The 23,404-nt window shown below is 46.2% G+C and overlaps 3 protein-coding genes across 10 annotated transcripts in view; 2 read left to right on the forward strand and 1 right to left on the reverse strand.

Moving 5' to 3' along the window:
• FAM183A (family with sequence similarity 183 member A) overlaps positions 1–1,948 on the forward strand; it is a 21,558-nt gene extending 19,610 nt beyond the window's left edge. Inside the window, exons 4-5 of the mRNA XM_042996848.1 lie at positions 1,406–1,486; positions 1,568–1,948. Coding sequence (XP_042852782.1) covers positions 1,406–1,456 — 51 coding nt within the window. The 3' untranslated portion in view covers positions 1,457–1,486; positions 1,568–1,948. The remainder of the gene's footprint in view (positions 1–1,405; positions 1,487–1,567) is intronic.
• Positions 962–8,921, reverse strand: EBNA1BP2 (EBNA1 binding protein 2). Its single transcript, XM_007077347.2, is given in 10 exon segments — positions 962–1,412; positions 1,548–1,710; positions 3,605–3,698; positions 3,932–4,007; positions 5,676–5,765; positions 7,040–7,163; positions 8,038–8,207; positions 8,406–8,489; positions 8,573–8,848; positions 8,850–8,921. Coding segments are annotated over 10 exon segments (1,200 nt in total). The 3' UTR covers positions 962–1,361.
• CFAP57 (cilia and flagella associated protein 57) overlaps positions 8,897–23,404 on the forward strand; it is a 78,828-nt gene continuing 64,320 nt past the window's right edge. For 7 of the 8 annotated variants that reach the window (XR_006221330.1, XR_006221329.1, XM_042996843.1 and 4 more), the window contains exons 1-6: positions 8,897–8,979; positions 9,220–9,396; positions 13,214–13,572; positions 15,126–15,412; positions 17,292–17,499; positions 20,557–20,709. Coding sequence is in view for 6 of the 8 variants with exons in the window: in XM_042996843.1 (XP_042852777.1) it covers positions 9,240–9,396; positions 13,214–13,572; positions 15,126–15,412; positions 17,292–17,499; positions 20,557–20,709 (1,164 nt within the window). In the remaining 2 variants the exon portion in view is untranslated. The remainder of the gene's footprint in view (positions 8,980–9,219; positions 9,397–13,213; positions 13,573–15,125; positions 15,413–17,291; positions 17,500–20,556; positions 20,710–23,404) is intronic. The other variant, XM_007077346.3, reaches the window with a different exon arrangement.

Here is a 23,404-nt window from a genome sequence, read left to right on the forward strand (position 1 = left end):
ATATTATTCTCATGTATATAAAAAGATGACAAAGCACAGAAAAATTAATGTGCCCAGGGTCAAACAACAAGTAAGCAGCAGAAACAGGTGTCAAACCCAGAAGTCTGGCCCAAGTCTGTGCTCTTGACCCACACGGCTCAACATGAAAAAGGGGGATCATAATGCACAGGTGGGGCAGGGGAAAACCCAAGGAAACAGAATGAAGGGAACAGAAGAAAAGCCTTAAAAAAACCAAAACTATAATTCACATTATGAGATAAAAGAACAAAGAATGCTTAGAATAAAATGGAAAATGAAAGCTAAAATAAATACTCGATAAATGATTAGGCAAAGAATCAAAAGAATCCTTCCCCTAAAGTAGAACGAAAATACAAACTTAGAAGATCACTGGAAGGGTTTCACAATCTAACAAAAATTCCAGAATTAGAACAAAGAAAATAGGGAGAATTTATCAAATAAAATTTGCCAGAACTGAAGAACCTGTATCCTTCTAAATACCCTAATTAGAGTAAAAACAAGCCCACACCAAGGCATGTTATCATGGAATTTCAGATCGTTGGGTCAAGAAAAGCTTCCAGAAAGAAGGAAAGGGAAGGGCAGTGACTTCTCAGTGGGGAGAGGAGGCAGCAAAACAGAGAAGCAATGCCTACAACATTGTCAGGACAATACCCATCAGCCAAACTAAAGGCAGCTGCAGAAATGTAGGAAGTTCTCAAGTTCCCCTTCCTTAGAAGACACCAGAAGATGGTACACACCAAAGGAAGGCATAAGCTAAGATGTAGCTGATGATGTAGATGGTATAGAAGACACAAGGTGACAGCTGCATGACAGATCTAGGTTGGAGCAGAAAAGTATAAGCTGGTTAAAATGACATAGGTCTAAGGAAAAATAAAGATATACAAGGAAAATTAGGCACACAGGAAAATAAGGGTGATAATCAACTCAAGGAAAACCCAAAAGCTGTATCACAAAGGAAATTTTATCAGAGTACAACTAGTTTGACAGTGATTGGTATTTTAACAATCATAATGTATAAACACTGATTCTTGATTTATCTAAAACCATGATACAATTACCTGGAAAGATGAGGAAGGTATACATTAAATCTCCAATTATCATAAAAGGAAGGCAATTTGGGCTCAAAGTCTAAATTATCATCAATAAACAGCAATCTTAATACATAAAAGTAACTTCTCAATCTTTTAGTCCTGAGTTTTTAACCAAGAGGATGTGTTTCTTTGAAAATTTTTTAGTTTATGAAAGAATTTTTTACAAAAAGAAACCAAAAGAAGATCCAACTGTATTGTGAAATCCCAAGTCTGCATCCCTTTCTCTTGGTTCTTCATATACAAAGATGCTGTTTAGCGTGTTCTGCTCTTCATCTTCTCTCTTGTTCGTTTTCCAGGTCTCTTCTATGGAACAAGAAAATACCGCATGTGGTCACACAGCAGCTTGATCTTCTGCCCCAGGGAAAGGAAGGGAGCGGGTAGGTGTGGGATGGGAGAGGAGGTGATCCAGCCCCTCATGTGACCCCTTGGCTCACTTACATTTGATCCTTTCTTTCCAGGCCTCTTCAGGCCCTTGCCATGAGCTGTCTTGGCCCGGAAGCTGGATACATCATCGTAGCTCTCACGAGTGTTCCACTTGGAGCCTTTCTTCTTTCCACCAAAACCAAACTTCTGGTTTTTATAGCGTCGCTTAGCATTGGGCCTGGAAAAATGCCGGCTTACAGGTCACCCACAGCACTGCAAATCCTGATGAGTCTTACGGCCTACGACTACCCCTAGTTTCCTGTCTAAGCAAAATCTCTTAGATACTTTGTTACCCAGAATCTTATCATTGGCCCTACATTCTTACTCTAAAAATCCCCCAGGCAAGCTCATCTACTTATGGTGTTAACCACTAGAGCAAGAAAACAAAGCAAGAACCAGGAAAGGTTTCACATACATTTTGTGGCTCACCTCTTCTCTCTGAAGAGTTTTCTATTTTAACTAATTTTTGCTAGATCATCCTCAATTGTTTCTATTCCCTTCAAGGATAGTACATGCAATTAACATTCAAATATCATAAATTTTAAAACTGGTCTTCCTGCAGGAAATCTCAAATTCAACATAGCCAAAATCACATGCCATCTCCCTTCCTAGACTGGTTTCACCTCCTGTATACAGGCAATGACTTGGTGGGGCACCTGGTTGGCTCAGTCAGTAAAGCATGCGACCCTTCATCTCTGGGTTATTCATTCGAGCCCCACATTGGGTGTGGAGCCTACTTAAAAAAAAAAAAAAAAAAGGCAGTGACTTGAGGCTGGTGGAACTACATCTTTTCAGCCACCAGGCTAGAAACCTGGGAGCCAGCCTTGATTATTCCTTCTTTCACTCTCTACACCCAACACAATTACTGAGTGCTGCTAGTTTAACTTCTTGAATATTTCTTCAATCGGTTTTCTCTTCTCTGCCCCCGTTACCCCTTTTGGGTCATTATCATTGCTCTCTGGACTTTTGTAATAGCCCCCTAATCAATTATCCTGCCCCCTCAAGTCCATCCTTTATACGAGGTACACTTAATTTTTCAAAAACATGAATATGACCTACTCATAATTTTGAGTAAAGCCCTCAATGTCTCCCCAGTGCCTACTGGATAAAACCCAAGTTTCTCAACAAGGCAAACACTGTCTCTGTGACTTGGCCCAGGGCCCCCTCCAGCTACATTTCACTCCTCCTTGCTCCACACCGCACTCCCAGTGGCACCAAATGCTTGCTCTTCCCTCATACACAAACTGCTGTTCTCACCTCTATGCTTTCACTCTCTCGTGTTCTTCCTTCTTCCAAAACCAGTGTCTCTCCTATTCTCCTGGTTCTTACTCATCCTTCAGACTAAGCTCAGGTGGCACCCTCCTCCAGGGAGCCATTCTCACGCCCTCATCACCAGACCAGGTCAGCTATTTCTAAAATGTTCTTCCACACTACTCCCTCAAATGCCTTGATCATAGCATTCATATATTCTACAGAAATTATCATTTCCCCCAGGCCTGGGGTCCAGGGATGCATAAAGGTGAACTAAGAAGAAAATAATAATCTTTGCCATTAACCCTTTTAATCTGCAAAATGGTATGAGGTGCATACAATTTTCTCATTTTCATAGATGAGGAAACAAATATTCAGAAAGGTCAAGTAAAACTTGCTCAAAGCTGCCCAAAGTGGCAGGCTCTGGACCTGAACCTTCGGTCTACGCCGTGAGCAACTTTTACTGAGCATCCACTTAAAATGTGCCAAATCCTTATATCACCCTACTTTAGTTTTTTTGGTTTTTAGTTAATTAATTTTTTAAAGCAAGCTCTACACCCAACGTGGGGCTTGAACTCATGACCCCCAGGTCAAGAGTCCAATGCTCTACTGACTGTGCCAGCCAGGTGCCCCCTAAACCACCCTACTTTAATCTCCCAAGACTGATACGGCTAAAAGGACCCATCACATGGGCCGGTAAGCCCCGGCCACAGGCAGCACTGTGCTCTCTCAACTCGAGGCCACTCCTGTGGAACTCGCTGCCGTGCCCGTGACTCGCTTGCCCAGCACCCATCACAAAACCAAACAAAAACCCTTCATACCCCTTCTTCATCTGTTGGCCTTTGGCTCCTTCCTTTGTTTTCCGTGCAGCAGCTTTCTGATCCCCCTCAAGGAAATCCAGTTTATCAGAAAAGCCTGGGAGGGAAGAGGTACTTTGATCAGCACTGACCGTTCATTTTAAGAAGAGCTTGAGCTTCGAAAGAAGGTTGTTACTTGCTAAATTAACTTTAAGAGATACATCTTGTTCCCCACACCGTCCCCAAACCTTAGGCCCCGTGGCTGCAAATCAATCAAGGCTCCAGAGCAGTATGTGTTCAAATTAGCAGCTACCCCTGCTCCCTGTATCCTTAGAACAGAGATATACTGACCTTTCTGATATTTCTTAATGGCGTCCATCATATGTGTTTTCTCTCGCTGCCTCTTCTGAAGAACCTCTGTTTGCACCTGGACATGAACACAGGGCTGTCATACCCACTCCAGACCATCGCTGTAAGCGCCTACATGCTTTCGGTAACAACGATGTGCTAACACCACCACCGCACATTTACGTGTGCCAGAACTACGCTAAGGCTCTAAGCATATTCTTACTTTATCTTCTCAACCACCCAGTGAAGTAGAAATCCCTATCACCCCTGAAACTGAAGCACAGAGAAGTTAAGCAGCTTGCCCGAGTCACACAGTGGGAAAGTACGCAGCTGAATTCACACCCAGGCAGTCTGCACTCTTACCCCATTCCACCATCCTGCCTACAAAATCACGGCAAATCACGTCTAGGTCTACACCCAATTCTCTCCGTTCGTTATACGTGAGCAGATTAAGTGTCAAACCCACTCCGTTATGAGGCATGAAAGTACCAACAGAAACAATCTCCCAAAAAACATAAAAGAAAAAAGGCTGTAAGGACAAAAGAAGATGCCAATACTCAAAGGCAGGGATTCTCAATCTCCATACTACTGATAGCTCGAACAGGAATCACTCCGTGTTGGGGGGTGGACAGCCTGCCCAGCGCACTGTGGGAGCTTTAGCAGCCTCCCTGCCCTCCGCCCACTAGATGCCAGTAGCACACTCCCCATGGAGATGTGACACTAAAAATGTCTCCAGATGTTGCCTGGTAAGCAAAATTATCCCCAGTTGAGAATCGCTGCTATGAGGTTTCTTCAAGTTAGCAACAGTGAGCTAACAGGCCCCAGTGACGTTTTCTTTGGCTCTGACAAATTAGATTCTGTTACACCAAATGCCCACGTCTTTGAGCTGGCCCCGGCCATCGACCACCAGATCAATCCAATAAATACGCAGCTGCCCTTCCGCACAGGACAGGACACTCCTCTACTCTTACTCTGCTGAGGATCCGGCAGTGAAGTGACTCCCAGTGTGGACAGCAGCTCGGCACCCCGATCACAAGCGTTTATGTCCAAAACGCAGACAAGGTCCGAACACTTCTGCTGACCCTCCTCACACTCCCTTCTTCCCACAACCCTGACTTCAATTCCTGTCATCATGTTTCCTAAATAACCATGAAATAACAAAGAAAAACCAAAGAGTTTCATGGTATGCCTGCCCTTTTTTACCTGAGGTTTTTTTCATGTTAGAACTCAGACGTTCATAGTTCAAGCACATGGGTGCCATTTTTCCCTCTCAGTTGGATCACAATAATATGGTTCTTTCAAGGACTTCACATCATCTAGGCCAGTGATTCTCAAAGCAGGATGCATTTCAGAATCATCTGAGAAGCTGGGGCATGACGGGGAAGGGGAAAAAAAAAAACACCCAGATTCCCAGACATTCTGAAGCCCAGAAATCTGTTTTGAAAAACCTCCCCAGGTGATTTTGCTGTGGTCAGGTTGGGACTCCACTGATCTGGACTCCCCTCTTCACTGTACAGATGAGCAAATGGGGCCCAGTGGAATGAATGAATTGCCTACAGTTACCATGCTACCCCTGGTGAGACCCTGGTGTCAAGGGAAGATTGTGCTCGTGGATACGAGCACATACTCCCCACGGTGAGATAATAAACACAAGACAGAGCACACACAGGGCATGGAAGCAGACCTGACCCAGTCACCCCAGCCTGACAAACACTCGGCCTCATCCCGTGCGCCCACATCTTCTTACCTTCTTCCCGTATTTCCTAAGCGCTCGCAGTTGCTTAGCCTTTTCAGACTTTTCCATGGCGGCCTGTTTAGCCTGCAGCTTCTGCCGAATCTGAAACACAAAATATTGTCAGCTCATGTTAAGTGAATCTGGGCTGACCACCACGTAGGGTGTGCTGGAGCAGGGAGCACATCTTCCCGGTTCTGCAAACTGGAGCTCAAAGGAATCTTGTACGTCCTGTTTCATACATGAGGACAAGAGGCCCAGAGGTTGAGCACTTTGTCCAAGATACCAAAAGTATCCATGGTGGACCTGAAAGTGACCTCCCCACTCCCAGTGTGCTGTCCCAGTGTGCTGTTTGTTCTGCTATGCAAAACTGCCTGCTTGCCATTCTCCCAGGAGAAACCAACTTTTCCCCAACCCAACTGTCTGCAGACTAAGGTCAAACCAGCATGCAGCCTCAGTCCCCTTCTCCGATACACCACATACACATTAAAAACTCAAGCAGGTACCAGGTACCTCGCCTTTTGCATCAGACACACACATTTCAGTCAAGGGGTAAGCACGTGTCAGTGTGAGTGTACAGAGGGGTGTCCGAGCTCGTCTCTAGATTAGCTTCCCCAAGTACCACTGAAACAAGAGCTCCCTAAAATCCAGCTGGAGACCCAATAGGACTATCGGAATATATCTTGGGATTAAATTTTGACAATTCTCTTCCTCCCAGAGTTAAATGAGGATCAAGTTCTATGTAACCCTAAATTATACTACATCTGAGCAATATGTTAATCCCTCATCTTACAGAAAACTGATGCCCAGAGAAAAATAATTGTTTACAAGTTAGAGCACCGCCCCTTGGCAACGGCTGGACAAGAAGTGTGTTTTTTCTACATGCCATGCCATGACCACGCCAGCTAAGAAATGCAAAAGGCCATCTTGATCTCGGGACCACAGTTCTTACAGTACTTCTCCTCCCCTTAAATGCTTAAACTAGGAAAAAATCATCCTCCTATTTATCTAACTGGTGGTGACTGGCATGAGTCTGAAGTAGGCAATCAAGATGATAATTGTCCTCTGACAACCAATTCCCTATTATTGGGCTTAGTTCTTTTTATTTTCTTCTAAAGCTCATTTATTTATTTTGAGAGAGAGGGGAAGAGAATCTCCAAGAGAGGGAGGGAGAGAGAGAATCCCAAGCAGTCAACCCAGGACTTAAACTCAGAACTGTGAGATCATGACCTCAGCCGAAATCAAGAGTCAGACACTTAACCCACTGAACCACCCAGGAACACTGTGGGCTTAGTCTTTTTTAAATTACAAGAGATAAGCCAGCTGACTACACTTAAGTATAAAGCCTTGGCTTTCCAGAGAAAACCTTTGTTTCTTACCTTCTGCATCTGCTGATCAGACTTGGCCATCTCTGCAAAATAGTCAGTGGGCCTCTTGGTAGGGACTTTGAGCTGATGCAGCCGGGGTAATACAGAAAGCACAGCGGCCTGGGCTTGCCGGTAGCTGAGGATGTAGGACAAAATGTGAAATAAGCGAAGGGAGAGAGACCTTCCACTCCCTCTCACTTGCCTTATCCATCGAGGATGACCTTGGAGTTATCCAGGGGCAGAAAAATGCTCAACATCTGACCTCCACCAGCAAGAACACACACACACACTAATGAAAATGTAATAAAGCTTCATTAACTTGATATCTAGGAGAGATTTAACTGTATACTCTTTAAAGAGGAAGGAAAGTTCTGCTAAAAATAAATTAGTTTAAGACAGTGACCACACTAAAAGTACCCCTTAACTTAAAAACTAATACCAACTGGGGCACCTGGGTGGCTCAGTCAGTTGAGCGTCCGACTTCAGCTCAGGTCATGATCTCATACTCTGTGAGTTTGAGCCCTGCGTCGGGCTCTGTGCTCAGGGCCTGGAGCCCGCTTGGGATTCTGCGTCTCCCCCTCTCTCTGCCCCTCCCCTGCTCATGCTCGGTCTCTCTCTGTCTCAAAAATAAATAAAAACATTAAAAAAAAAAAAAAAGAAAACTAATACCAATCATGAATTCTTATGTAGTCCTTAAAAAAGGTCATGTAAGAACCTTCTGAGGCAAGTTTCTGTTTAACTGAAAACACACAAAAAACTTTAAAACTGAATACCTCAAAATAAAATTTAAAAATAAAATAAATTAGACTTTGGATTATAACCGGTGGACCAAAGGGCTCTTTTCTCAACCAGGAACAATCTTCTAGAGCTTTTTAGTAAAAAAAAGAAGCCTTCCTACTCACTCTCAGGCTTATGACAATTTCTGAGGACTGCAGGTTCACTGCTTCTCCCACCTTCCTTTCTCGAACAGGCCCCCCCCCCCCTTCTCCCACACTTGAAAACAAACATACAAACTCATCTCCCGCTGGAAGTCATCCTCCGGATCAAAGGCTTTCTGATCCTTGTTCTGAGGGGTTGACTGAGGTCCACTGATTTCCGGCACGGGACCCAGGGTCACATCAAGCCTTTCAACCCATTCCAGATCCCGCTTGAATTCAGCCAAACACTGCTTCAGGCCACTCTAGGAAATTCATCAGACACTGAGCCTGTATGAAGGACACAGGCCAACGGACAAAGCACTAAATAAACCCCAACATCCGGACCTCCTGACAATGCCCAGGCTGCGTCTTCCCTGGGACAAGAACTCAGTCCGCCAAGCACAACTGTGCCTTGGGAGCATCCCGTGTCCTAGGACCCCCGACCAGGCGCCCGAGCTCACCACGTCGTTCACAGCTTTCTTCGGCCCCTCTAGCACCACATTGAGGCCTGGCTTCAGGAGCCCTCTGGAAAACGCATCCTGCAACTGCAGGGTACAATCGGCAGTCAGCACCGGGGGAATAAGGACCCTCTCCCGCGCCCAGCCCCGCGAGCCCGGCAGACACCTACCTCCCTGTCGGTGACCAGAGAATCATCAGAATCCGAGTCCGAACCTGACAGCGGGGGGGTGTCCATGTCGCAGCGAACGTGCACGTCCAGTCTAGTCGAGGGAGCCGGGTGGCCTGAGGCCCGCGCGGCCGGAAAGGGTCGCCTCTCGCTGCTGCTGCCTGCCCCCCGCCCCCTGCTCGCACGCCGCAGCCCCACGTGGACCCGAACCCCACTAACGCCGACTGCCGGGTGCCTTGGCAGAACTTTCCCACCGGGACTTCCGCTTCCGGCCGTATACCCACACTTCCGGTTTGCCGTTGCTATAGGAACCGCTCCGGCGTCCGAAAGAGCCGGGTTGCTCGGGACCCATAGGGGTTTTACTCCTGGATACACGCGTGGTCTGGTGACCCAAAGAGAAGACGCCAAAGGTGTGAGCGCATAGTTGGGGGTCCTCTGGAGAAGCAAGAAGCCTCGAGGGAGCGAAGGAAAGGGGAGAAACAGCTGTCGCGGTGGAAGGGGGTGTGGGGGCCGCTGGGGGCGAGGGGGGGGGGGGCGGAAACTAAGGAAGGCTCCGGGGGGCGGGGCCAGGGGCGTGCTCGGGGCGGGGCGGGGCGGGGCAGGGCGGGGCGACGCGCGCCTCCACGCTCACCGCTGCGCTCCTTGTTCAGCAAACTCTTTGCCGGGTACCATGTCGACCGTGGTGGCTCAGTCGCTGCATGTTTTTGGTCTTCGATCCCACGTGGCCAACAATATCTTTTTCTTCGATGAACAAATCATTATATTTCCTTCAGGAAATCACTGTGTGAAGTACAATGTGGATCAGAAGTGGCAAAAATTCATTCCAGGTAAAAAACCTTTCCATCCCTACGCATGCGTTTGACCGTGCCAAATATAACCCCAAAATCCCGACAAGACTATAGAAAGTTAAGTATTTTGGCCAACTTAAATATACGTATAGTTTTATAAAGGTAGAAGGAGTACACGTCCACCTGCATTAACAGAGTAAGCACACATACATCGTTAAAATCACATGTAAAATGATGTTAATTTAAAAGTACTTTTTTACCCCACTGATTTAATGGAAAAAAATTTATTTTAGAGTCTTTTTTCATGCCTCTGCAATATCATTGTCTTCGTCATCTCCAGGGCCACTTTTTGAGTTGTTTAGCACAGCTTTCCAGAGTTCGGTACCTTCATTACATCACGTTTTGGAACCGTGTATGATGAAGGCCCTGGAGGTTTAATCGCAAATCACAAATAACCGTTTGTATAATGTTACATTTGTGTTTGTTCACACTGGTCCTGTTAATGTTATACCTGATTTCCACAACTCAGTCACTCTTTTTCCAGTCTTTATTGCATTCAAAATGTTTGATCTTGACACATGCCTACAAAATAGTGTTCACTGCATGTATCTAATATCTAAAGAACTATAATAAAGCGAAGGTCCATGAACGCACCACGCAGGATAGGAAATAGAACATTGCCAGCTCCAGTGTTTCTCCCTGATTTCGTTCTCACCACGCATACTCACACCCCATCCTGGATATTGTAATTACTCCCTTATTTCTTTATATACTTTTACCATGTATATGTGTGGCCTTATAGAAAATAGATCTTTGTTTTTGCTATTTACCAAGTTTTATAAGTTTAATCATGGTTATACGTATGCCAAGACCTTCTTTTGTTTGACATCATGCTTTTAAGACTCATACATCTTAATATATATTAACTGAGTCATTTTATTGCTATATGGTGTTCCATCATATGAATGGAATGCCCCAAATATATTTATCCATTCTAGTGTGGATGGACATTTGGGAAACAACAGTTTTTTGCTTTACAAAGCATCCTGCTGTAAAGTTTCTTGCATGTATGTACGCTCATCCACTTGTGTGGGTTCTCCAGGGCACATGGCCAGGACTAAAATTACCGGGTAATTTTCCTTATGGAAAGATTTTTGTTTTTTCCTTATGGAAAGAGAAGCCTCGGTGTCACGACTCTCTGTGCAAGAATCCTGCTACAGTATGGGGTGCCTGGGTGGCTCAGTTGGTTAATTGTCCGACTTCGGCTCAGGTCATGATCTCACGGTTCGTGAGTTCAAGTCCCGCGTCAGGCTCTGTGCTGACAGCTCAGAGCCTGGAGCCTGCTTCGGACTCTGTGTCTCCCTCTCTCTCTCTGCTCCTTCCCTGCTCACACTCTGTCTCTCTCTTTCAAAAATAAATAAAGATTTAAAGTAATAATAATTAAAAAAAAGAACCAAAAGATAGGAGGAGACTCATGCACGAGGTGAACTTGTTTCAAGGAGGTGGCCGTCATCAACTAGGTGTGCAAAGGCATTTTACAAGCTCTGCAATCAGCCAACATATATTAAGCACCCATTTGGTGCCAGTCACTGGTGATTGAATGAGTGGATTGCATGAGTGAATGGATAAAGAAAACCATGGCCTGTGCTCTCTAGAAGCTCTCAGTATTGCCATGGAGACAGGTGTGTTTTCAAAGGAGCAGGACTTGGAAATGACCAGGATAGATGCTATGCCAGCTACAGCCCAGGCACGAAAGCACAAAAGGAAAGAGGGAGAAGTTTTCCTTTGCCTCCCCCAGGCAATCTCCTCTATGCCCCCAGTTTCAACTTCCCACGGTGACTCTTACCTCACGTCTGCATTATCAGTCCCAACCTCTCCTCCGAGCCTTAGAATCATACCCAGTTGTCCACTAAATCTCTCTACCTAAATGTCCCACAGTATGCACCTCACACACAATATATCCAGAACTGAATTTGTCATTTCCTTTTCTTCCCTCTCTTCCTTAAGACCCTACCTCGCCAGATTGTCAAATGCATGATAAAGCTACAATTACAAAAATAATGTAGTGCTGGTATAAATATCCCCAAAACCCAGTTATATATATGTATATATGTAAATGAATTGAATATATCATAAAGGTAGCATTAGGAGGAATCTGTGCTGGGACAACTAGTCAGGTATTTGGGAAACAGGAATCAATGTAAGTCCTTACTTCATGCCCCGAGAGGAAGTAAAGACTTTAGTATAAAAAAAAAAAATGAAATCAGAAAAAACTAGAACCAAATAAACATGAGTAAAAGTAAAATCTTTGGATGGGCTGTTTTCCATAAAAAACAATGGACATACTCTTCGCCATGACCCCTAACTCCCTCGGCCTATGTTCCTTCCCAGCTGTCACCCCTACTCCCAGTCACCAGACGTCAATCATTGCTTGTTTCTCTCCTTCCCCTGCCTCACCCAGGCAGCCACTGGGTCCTACTTGGCATCTCTCTCATCTCCCCATCCCAGCCTTCATACTGCCTGTCACTGCCATCCTGTTTTTGAAATTATCTGCCCACTGGTTTTCTTCCCTCAAGGTCTGTCTTCCACACAGTTGCCAGAGGGATTTTTCTACAACATGCGTCTGACCCTTCCAAAACTTCCTCTGTGGCTTTTCATTTGCCTCTGTGATAAACTCCAAACTCTCGTGGCTTTTCATTTGCCTCTGTGATAAACTCCAAACTCTCATGCAGGGTCTCCAGCGACCCCAAACCTAGGGTCTTTTCCAAGGCACGGTCACTTCCTGAAGCCCTTCCAGAGAGGTCCTGCTGCTGGACAGACTCCCTTCAGCTTGCTGGGAAAGACAGCACAGGGCCCAGGGCATCACTTTCTAGCACTTCTCCGCTGCCTTGCTCACCATCCCTGCCCTGGGCTTGAATCAGGGCGGACTTTTGCACAAGGCACAGTAGGCACAGAGCCCAGGGCCCATGATACTGTTAGAGACCCAAGAAAATGAGTATAATAATACTAAGTCCAGTCTGGATTATATTCTTTATGCTAACGCAGTCGTAAGATACAATTTTTACCAGCTTATTTTTTAAACCACTTTATTAATTTTTACTGTTAATGGAAGAAGGGACCCAAGAAAATCATAATGTGGGCCTGATTTCATCTCCCAAATAAAGTTCTTGCCCCTTCATCTTTGCCTCAGCCTTTGCTTTCTAGACCACAACTTTTATTCTCGTGCTTGTTACCTCATGGTTGCAAGATGACTGCTCTGTCTCCAGGTACCACTGACACATTCCAGGAAAAGTCGGGGTAGAATGCATCCGTCTCTGGTTTTCGAGAGAACACAAGCTTTACTGTAAAGCCAGTCCAGCAGACTGGCCAGATTCACACAGATGACCTGACTGTGAGACAGCCTGGGGCCCCCAGCAGTTGGTGTCTCAGCCTCGAAAATAGAGGGGCGCTGCCTGCTGGCTGCTCAGGGCATGGAGGCCCACCCTCTTCACCCGTCTACACCCACCTGTGGTTTCCCGGGCTCACGTGCGATGCCCCAGCCACACTGTACCCTTTTTCACATGCACACCTCTGCTCTTCCTGCCACCTGCCCCACCCTGCACTCTATCCCACCTGTCCTCCCTCTGGCATCGTTCCTTGACTTCTCCTCCTACCTCAGCCTCTGCGAGGTACCCGTCCTAGCCATTTTCCTAATACCCCAGACATAGCAGGGCCAAGGGACTGCAGGGATTGACAGTTACCTGTTTCTGTGCCTTTTCTCCCATGTGTCAACCTTGCCACCACTGTGCCCGGTACATGTCGAGTCACGGTGAAAGCATGATCTGCCCTCATTATCCCCCTTTACCTCTGTTCGCAGGCTCAGACAAGAGTCAGGGCATGCTGGCCTTGTCCATCAGTCCCAATCGGCGATACCTCGCCATCTCCGAGATTGTGCAAGAAAAACCCGTCATCACCATTTACGAACTGTCATCCATCCCTTGCCGGAAGCGCAAAATCCTTAATAATTTTGACTTCCCCGTTCAGAGATTTATTAGCATGGCTTTTTCTCCAGACTCCAAATACCTGTTGACTCAGACATCACCTCCAGAGTCAAACCTTGTCTATTGGCTGTGGGAAAAACAGAAAGTAATGGCTATTATTAGAACCGACTCTCAGAACAATGCTGTCTACCAGGTACCTCCCAACATAACAAGTATCGTGCAAGTTATAAAACTAGTAAGAGCTGTCTTTTATTGAATGCTTTCTGTGTGCCAGGAACACTGCCAGTTTCTTAACATGCATTTTTTTTTTTGAAAAGTTCTTTTTTTTTTTTTTTTCAAGTTTATTTATTTGTTTTGAGAGAGAGCATGAGTGGGGAAGGGGCAGAGAGAGAGAGAATCTCCAAACGGATAGTGCAGAGCCTGTTGCAGGGCTCGAAATCATAAACTGCGGGATCATGACATGAGCCCAAACCAAGAGTTGGATGCTTAACCGACTGAGCCACCCAGGCGCCCCTCTTAATATGCATTTTTAAATTAATCTCTCAACAACCATATATGGTCTGCATAATTATTATCCTTGTTTTATAGATGAGACAACTGAGGCTCCAAGAGGTTGAGTCACCCACCCAAGTATCACACAGGTAGTGAGTGGCAGGGTCAGGAGTCTCAGACTCCAGTACCCCTCTTCTTTACCCTGGCCCAGAACTGCTTTCACAGGCCCAGGCGATGAATTGATAACTCACTTTGTCTTGCTGGTCCTGTCTTCTTCCTAACAGCATTGCTGGGCAGTGGGTAGATTTCAGGAACGTAACATGAAGTGGTTGATCTTGAGGAATGTGTCAACAAAATCGCAGTTACGTGGGGAACAGAATTTTCCATTGTTGTTTGGGGGCAAAATGAAGAGGACCCATGAGGAGGCTGGTTGACTGCTCGGGCAGTGGGTCCCAGGGAGGTTTTACCTTGGTGTGGTCACCCCAGTCTGGGATCTGGTACTCAGCTTTACAAGTTCAGGAACTCAGCTCTGCTCATGTTCAGAGATATTAGCTAGCCAGTGTCTCAGGAACAGACTCCCTTATTCTCACCAGAGGCCAGTGAATAACCCAGCATGTGACTACGAGAACACTCACATTATTTATCTGGTATATTTCCTCCCTAGTAATAGAGAAGTGGGGAGGTGAAATTAGTAATCAGAGGTTGCTTGGTGATCGCAGAATCAGACCAGAGGCAGAGAGAGCCGGAAGATTATTTTGTCTCGGCCTTGGTGAGGCCGAGTCCAGCATCCCTATTCAGAGCAGAGTACACACATCCTCCCTAACAGATTCAGCTGGATGCCCACTATGAACCCCGCATCGGGAATACAGAGATGCAGGTGTTACAGCCCGTCAGTTGCTCACCATCTAGTAGGGGTGTGAGTTGACTGCCCTTACTGTACCTCCCAGTTGGTAGGAGACTCCCTTTCCCCCGGACCCACCAGATCCTCCTTTTTCTGCGTTTCCAGCTGAGTCTTCATGTCACTTTCTTGGCCCAGAGTTTAGCTGTTGTCAAGAACCGCTTATCCTCTTTTTGGCCTTTGTAAAATGATTTTTGTAGGTTTCCTGGTTTAAGATGCATGGACCCCACAATGAATCTGTGCTCTTATCAAATGTGCTATCAAAATTAATCATGCCCTAGTGATGTTTAAAGGATACTCTGAGCTACCTGAAACAAGTATTCACTAGTAAAATGAGAAGTAATTCCACCAAGATTAGTTTTATAAGTAGTTTTCTTTTATCCTTTTACATTTTGCAGGTGAGCTTCAATCCCCAGGATAACACTCAGGTCTGTGTCACTGGCAATGGGATATTTAAGCTTCTCCGCTTTGCCGAGGGCACCCTGAAGCAAACCAATTTTCAGAGGGGAGAACCCCAAAACTATCTAGCCCACACGTGGGTGTCTGAAGACAAGATCATTGTCGGCACGGATACAGGCAAGCTCTTCCTCTTTGAATCTGGAGATCAACGCTGGGAGACAAGTATAATGGTCAAGGAGCCCACCAGCGAGACCGGGAACCTGGAGGTGATCCGGGAATCGGAGAGGTAATGGCGCCCCTCTGGGCTGGTGCTCTTGTGAAAATATGTTCATCATACCAATAGCGTTGTGCCAAAAATGGGATTCTTTAAAAGTCACTCAGAACCCCTCCACCTTCAAGTCAACTCTCTTCATTTTCCCTCTGCCTTTCGCATGTTCATCTATATTCAAGCACAAATTGGACAGTTGTGACCACAGCCTACATACAGTTCTTTTGTTTACATGCATTTTATAAGCCTTTTAGCACTAGTCTTCAAAACTCCAGATCTTTTAAAATGTATTTTCTAATGGCTGCCTAATTTATTGATTCAATTACATAAATGGCCACTGAGCTCTTGCAGTGTGAAGGGCACCTTGCTAGATGCTGGGGACATGTGTCCTCAAAGACTTTGCAGTTTGGAAGGAGCCAGCAGACCAACAAAGAAGCTCAGGGAAGTGTTATTGGTGTAAATATGACAAAAGAATATGAGGTAAAGTGGGGGCTCAGGTCAATTTTACCTCTACTTCAGGCAATAATGGTCATCTCTCACACGTATTGAAATATACCGTTGTATCACTAGACTCTGCTTCAAGCACTTTATGTGTATTCTTACTTGAGTCTTACCCCATATAGTACATATTATGCCCATTTTATAGAACAGGACACTGAGGCTCAAATAGGTTAAGTGATTCACCCAAGATCATAGCCCTGTCTGCCTGGCTCTGGAGCCTGAGCCCTCAACACATGGCATTTTGTAGATTCTTCTTCCTCAGTAACTTTCAGTCTGTCATTTCTCACCATCCCCCACACCCATGACACCTCCTTTTTCTCTCACGATTCTATTAAGAGCTTCCTAGTAAGTCCCTCTGCCCTCCAGTTTGCCATGTTCCTAATCCTGCAGTGAGTCCAGTGCTCTAAGAATAAAACCCAGGGGCACCTGGGTGGCTCAGTTGGTTAAGTGTCCAACTCTTGGTTTCGGCTCAGGTCATGATCTCATGGTTCGTGAGTTCGTGCTTAGGCTTCTCTCTCTCCTCCTCTCTCTGCCAGTCCTCAGCTCATGTGCTCTGTCTCTCTCAAAAATAAATAAATAAACTTGAAACAAAATAGAATAAAACCCAGACTCCTGAACCTGGCCCACCCATCCCTGCTGCTCTGACCCTTCTTTCCATCTGGAGCATCAGCTTCTGCCTCTGTCTACCACACACATCTTGCACACTCTTACTTCTGAGTTTGGTCACGCGTAGGTCCACCTACCCCACTCCTCTGGACATACTCACATACCCACATGCTCCTGTTTGTTCTTCAGACCAGCTGGGAGTTCTCAGCTTCTGCTCATCTCAGATGGGTGCACCTCTCCTTAACGGTCCTCAGGAAGTCCTGCTTCCATCCCACCCAGCTGCCACCTAATGGTCCTTAGCACTTGCCCCTAGACTCTAAGCTTCAAGGGACAGGAACTGTGTCAGTCTTACTTACCATTGTTTCATAGGGTTGTCGACACAGTATAATTCCAATAAATATTTGTTATGTGGAAGAAAGGAGGGAAGAAAGGAAGGGAGGAAGGGAGGGAGGCAAGATTCAAATCTCAGGCCTTCCACTTACTAGTCGTGTGATCCTAGAAAACTCTCTGAGCCACTTTTTCCTAAACAAAAGAGGGATAATAATGCTAGCAACAACCACAACAATAATGGCGACCACACAGGGTGGTGAGACTACCAAATAAATGTATAACCTTCCAGTCTTTCTCTGGACTTTGTATAACAGGCCAAAGGGTGGCGTTTGGGCCTGGGGAACAGAATTGCAATGGGCGATTTCTCCCGCACCCAACGACAGCCCTTCATTCTCATCCCTAGCTGAACTCCTCTCCTTGGGATTGCCTGTAAACTTTACATGCTGTTTTCTTTTTCTAGCCTGATCCAATTTCCGACAATCAGTTCCCCGGTCCCTTCCTATGAGCAGGTCATGATGGCCAGTAACAACAGCCAGCTGGCCATGCCCCAGGTGTTCGCCATTGCAGCCTATTCAAAGGGATTCGCCTGTGCCGCTGGGCCGGGGAGAGTTCTCCTGTTTGAGAAGATGGAAGAGAAGGATATTTACCGGGAGAGCAGGGAAATCCGGGTAAGGAGGGGAGAACTGGGGTCCTCCTGGCACGTGTCGTCCAGCAGCAGAGCACTGACAGGGAGTTTGGTGGAAGGAGAGGGCTATAGCGCTGAGTGGAAATGGGGACTCGAGCCATTTGTCCTGAGGGAAGTTTGGGGATGGAGCAGACAGAACAGGGGTTGACATTGGGAGGATCTGGATTTGAATTCTGGCAGAGAACTTTGGCAAGTTATATTTGCACTTTGAAGCTTAGCGTTCCCGTAAAAATGGTGTTAGGATATATATTGATATTTAATGTCAAGCACACACTGTCTGGCACCTTGAAAGCATTCAGTAAATGTTTGTGGAATAAGTGATACGAAGTGCTGTGGAGAGAGATCGTCTGCGGTTGGGGAAGAACCAGGAAGGCTCTCGGCGGCGTGTGGCGGCAATCTTTGAGGAGGGGTCCTAGAGGAGGGGTAACAGTTGACGGGAGGGAACAGGTTAGGAGTTGCACGTGGAAGGAACAGGTGGAACAAAGGCACTGCGGAGGGGGGAGCAGGTGGTTTGTCTGGGAGATACTCTGCTCCCCAGTGGAGACGAGCTGAAATCACTTGAAAGGGAAAGCCAGGAGCTGAGGCTGTTGAAAGATCTCGAATGCCAGCCCGAGGAGCATGTGTGTAATCCCACAGCCAGCCTGTTTCTGAGCGGAGAAGCATGACACTTAAGAAAAGCAATCTGCCTGCGGTGGGGATGGGGCGGGGGATCCGGAGGCCCTGGACGTGAGGCAGCTACACGCACTCTGAATGAGCCAGGCTTGACTCTGCCCTTATTGGCTGAGTAACTTGAGATGAGTTGCTGAATCCAGCAAAACCTCTATTTCTTCTCTGAGAAAGTAGCCCCTCGCCCTGCTGGTTATCAGAAGGATGACACAACACCTGTGTAAATCACGTGTGAAATGCTTGGTGCTCAATAAGTGATAGCCGTTATTATCTTCACGATGAAGAATCAGGCTTTGCTACTGAAGCCAAGAAGTGGTGAGATGTAGTCACCGCAGTGAATAGCAGGGAAAATGGGAAGGGAGAGAGCCTTTGCGGAGGTTAAGCCTATAGAACTTGCCCTGAGTAGATGTGGGTGACCAGAGGTAAGGAGCTCATAGAGATGCCGCCTTGGCCTTGAGACTGGCTGTCTGGGGAAAGATGCCACAGGTAGGAAAGTTGGGGGTAAGAGCAAGGTGAGTGGGAACCAAGGGGAACTTTTAATTAAAAAAAAAATGTTTTGTTAATTTTAATTTTTTTTTAAAAATTTTATTTTTTAACAATTCTTTGTTCCGTTTGTTTATTCATTTAATAAATGTGTATTGAGGGTTTACTATGTGCCAGGCTCTGTGCTAGGGGCTGGGGATGCAGGAGGGGAAGCACACACACTATGAGCCTGTCCTTAGAACAAACAGATGTGAACAGATTGTCACATGGGGCTCAACATTGTGAAGAAGATAAAGCCAGGAGAAGGACAGGGAGTGAGAGGGGGTTCTGTTCTAGAGAGAGTGGCTCGGGGAGGCCTCGCTGAGGAAGTTGATGTTTGACCAGACACTGGAATAAAGTGAATCCGTTGGAAATGTGGTTTTAGACTTTGGGAGTGGGATCAATGTACACACACACACACACACACACACACACAGCGCTTAGCTTGTGTCTGGCACAGAGTTGGTGCTTTATTTTTACTGTTTCAAAGAATTTATCATTGTGACTATTTTCACTACTGTTGCTTTCACCGAAACCCTCATTTTGGACAAAGTCACTGACAGAACAAAAAAAGGAGGACTGAGGACAAACCTTACATTTCCTAATTTAGAGTCTGAGACAGAACGAGAGCCCAGCAGAGGACACTGAGAAGTGGTGGTCATTCACTCACTCATCTAACAAATGGCTGTCTCATACCTGCCACGGGCCAGGCTCCAGGCCTGGTGCCTGAGCTAGAGGCGTCGGCCACGGCCACTTCCCCCAAGGACCCCACCACCTCCGGAGGAGAGCAGCGAGGCCACACTTACTCTTTCGCTGAGCTCTGCTGTGCACTAGACGCTGCCGAGCGCTGGCACACAGCAGCGGGACGCAGGCAAGGCCCTCGGTCTGTAGGCTCCCAATCCCCTTATGCAGTGTGATGAATGTGGCGGCAGACGGACGCTCCCTGGTGAGCACACTGAGAATGATATTAGGGCTCACCCAACCCCGGGCGGGGTGGGGCGGGACTTTCCTCTCTCCCAGAGCCCTCAGTGTGCTGGCAGAGCAGGGGGAGATGATGGCGGGAAGGAGTCGGGGGTATACGGGGGAAGACACAACTCCAGGCCACGGGAGGGAAACATGAGAGCTCGGTGTCCTGGGCCCCCCAGAGGCAGGTGCTGCCATCACTGCTACAGGATCTAGGAAAGCCCAGAAGATGAGGACTGAGCAGGGGCCTCTGGCATTTCTAAGGTTGACGAGGACATTTCAGTACATGACACAGTGGAAGGAATGAAGAACCGAGTGGACGTGGTATGGGCGGGCCAGCCTTTCGAGAAGTTTGATGGTTAGCAGGTGAAGAGCAGTGGTGGGGAAAGGAAACCTAAGGTGAGGTCTGCTTGGCAACTCCAGGCCCTCTCAGAGGCTGCTGGCAGGGCCGCCGTGTGACCCCTTGTCTTTTCTCTGCCCTGTCACCCACCCCACGTGGAAGAGGGGCTGTCCCCTTCCCCTCCACTGCCCCAAAGTGCATGCTGGCATGCTTGATGAGGTGGCACCCGCACTGGGCTTCTGACAGGTGGGCGGGAGTGGGATTTAAACTAACACTTGTTTTCGGAGGGGATCTCAAATTCCGATGTAGAGAGTGATCCTTTTTGCGGCTGCTGCTGTCTCTTAGTCAGCCACTAATCACTTAAGGGTGAATACAAATCCCACAGAAACAGGTGACTCAAGCCCTCCCTTGTCCACATCTGAGGGGGATCCTTGGCAGCATGCCGGTCTGGGTATCTGTAAGCTGAAAGTATCTGCGAGGACTCCGAAAGCCCAAGGACACGCAGACAATGTGGGAACATGACTGACGGTTGTGTTGCATCTTGGGCAGATTCCAACGGACCCACAGAGCAATGAGCGGAGTCAGTCGGACAAACAGGACGTCCTCTGCATGTGCTTCAGCCCCTCAGAGGAAACGCTGGTCGTCAGCACCAGCAAGAACCAACTGTACAGCATCACCATGTCCCTGACGGAGATTAGCAAGGTGAGTCTTTCCCAGCAGCGCTTCCTTCCGGCCCAGGGATCGCCTACCACGTGGGCAGATTTGAATCCAGACTTTCTGAGCAGGGGCTCATTTAGCCCCTTCCTAAGAGCAGAAGAAACTCGAATCTTGGGGCACCTGGGTGGCTCAGTCGATTGAGCGGCCGACTTCAGCTCAGGCTGTGATCTCGCAATTTGTGAGGTCGAGCCCCGCATCAGGCTCTGTGCTGACAGCTCAGAGCCTGGAGCCTGCTTCGGATTCTGTGTCTCCCTCTCTCTCTGCCCCTTCCCTGCTCACACTCTGGGTCGGTCTCTCTCTCTTTCTCTCTCTCAAATAAATAAAAATTTTAAAAAAATTTTTTTGGAAAAAGAAGAACCTCGAATCTTAAGGTGCCCCGTAGAAGCACTCGGCTACTCTCAGTGGGGTTGCAACTGCTGCGGCCCCTTTCGAGGACCCCTTGGAGTTGGCTGTCAAGTCTAAATTGTACATATCCTTTAACCCTGCTATTATACTTCAGAGAATTCCTCATACTGCTGCACGTGCCTCTCTACCTGCTCATGTGCACAAACATGCATGTGTATGAAGAAGTTGTTTCTTTTTTGTTTTTAAGTAACAAAACTAGCATAAATACACTGCAGATACTGCAACAAAGAAGCACCATAAAGATAAAGAGGGTCACTTTGTACTTCTAAAAGGGTCACTTCATCAAGAGGATATTATGGTTTTAAACTTTATGCACTTGATAGCATGCATTCAAAATATATAAAGCAAAATTTGACAGAACAATGAGGAAAATGGACCATCAATAATCATAAGAGGAGATTTTAACATATCTTTCTTGGTAATGGTGGTTTTTTTTTAAATAACAGTTTTATTGAGTATCGATTGGTATTTATTCACATGCCGTGCAATTCACATATTTACAGTGTATAATTCAGTGGTCTTGAACGTACTCACAAAGTTGTTGCAACCATTACCACAGTCAGTTTTAGAACATTTTCATTGCTTCAGGTTCTTTTTGTTTGTCCCTGTGGATTTGAATTATCATCTGAAGTCACTTCCTCAGCCGGATACGGATTTGCTCCCGCCCACCATCTTTGTGCTCTTATTGGCAAATACACTTCCATGAGCCCAACGATGCATAATATGCATATTTTTTATATAGTTGCTTTCTCAATAAGGTGAAAGAAAAGTGGGGATGAGATATGTATTTATATTATCTTTTATAATGTCATAATACATTTACTGGTATTCTTTGTGTTTTTTGGTGGATTCAAATTACTGTCTGGGGTCACTTACTTCAACCTGAAGAATCTCCTTCAGTATTCCATGGCAGGCAGGTCTGTGAGCAACAAACTCTTTATTCTTGTTAGGAATTTTTTATTATTATTATTATTATTATTATTATTTTAATATTTATTTTTGACAGAGAGACAGAGCATGAGTGGGGGAGGGGCAGGGAGAGGGAGACACAGAATCCAAAACAGGCTCCAGGCTCTGAGCTGTCAGCATAGAGCCCGACGCAGGGCTCGAACTCACAGACAGCGAGATCACAACCTGAGCCGAAATTGGATGCTCAACTGACTGAGCCACTCAGGCGCCCCAATGTTAGGAATATTTTTGTGTTTCATTTTTAAGAGACAGCTTTGCTGGATATAGAATTTTTTTTTTAAGTTTATTTATTGGGTGGCTCAGTTGGTTAAGCATCTGACTTTGGCTCAGGTCATAATCTCACAGTTCATGAGTTTGAGTCCTGCATCGGGTGAGCACAGCGCTGCTTCTCTGTCTCTGTTTCTCTCTCTCTCCCCACTCATGGGATTCTCTCTCACTCTCACTCTCTCCCTCCCTCTCTCTCTCTGCTGCTCACTCACTTATGCCCTCTCTCAAAAAAAATAAAGTGTATTTATTTTGAGAGAGACAGAAGCAGTGTGAGTGGGGGAGGAGCAGAGAGAGAAGGAGAGAGAGAGAGAGAATCCCAAGCATGCTCTGCATTGCAGAGCCCGACGCAGGACTCAAACTTACGAACTGTGAGATCATGACCTAACCCAAAACCAAGAGTCAGATGCTTAACCAGCTGAACCATCCAGGAGCCCCTGGATATACAATTCTTGATCGACAGTTTTTTCTTTGAGTATTTTGAACATGTTATCCCACTCCCTCTTGGCTTTTATTATTTTTGCTGAGAAATCTGCTGTCACCTTGTTGGACTTCCTTGTAACTGATCAATCATCTTACGCTTGCTGCTTTCAAGGTTTTTTCTTTGTCTTCAGTTTTCAATATTTTTACTATCATGTGTCTGTGGATCTCTTTGTGTTTCAGCTTCATGGATGTGTGCATCAATACTTTCCAATAAATGTGGGGAATTTTCTCCATTATTTATTCAAATATTTTTTTCTGCTCCTTTCTGTCTCTCTCCTCTCCTCCTGGTACTCCCACTGTACATGTGTTGGTGTGTTTAGTGGAGTCCCACATTTACCTGCGGTTCTGTTCATTTTTCTTCATTTTTCTGTTTTCCATATTGCATAATCTTTCTTGATCTGCCTTTAACTTCACTGATTCTTTCTTCCGCTAGTTCAGATCTGCTTTTGAGTGCCTCTAGTGTATTTTTCATTTCTGTTATCGTACTTTTTACCTACAGAATTTGCTTTTTTTTTAAACAGTGATGTTCTCTATTTGATGTGACATTGTTATCAAAAGT

Source organism: Panthera tigris, chromosome C1 (assembly GCF_018350195.1).
Source record: "Panthera tigris isolate Pti1 chromosome C1, P.tigris_Pti1_mat1.1, whole genome shotgun sequence".
In the NCBI taxonomy this organism is placed as follows: Eukaryota; Metazoa; Chordata; class Mammalia; order Carnivora; family Felidae; genus Panthera; species Panthera tigris.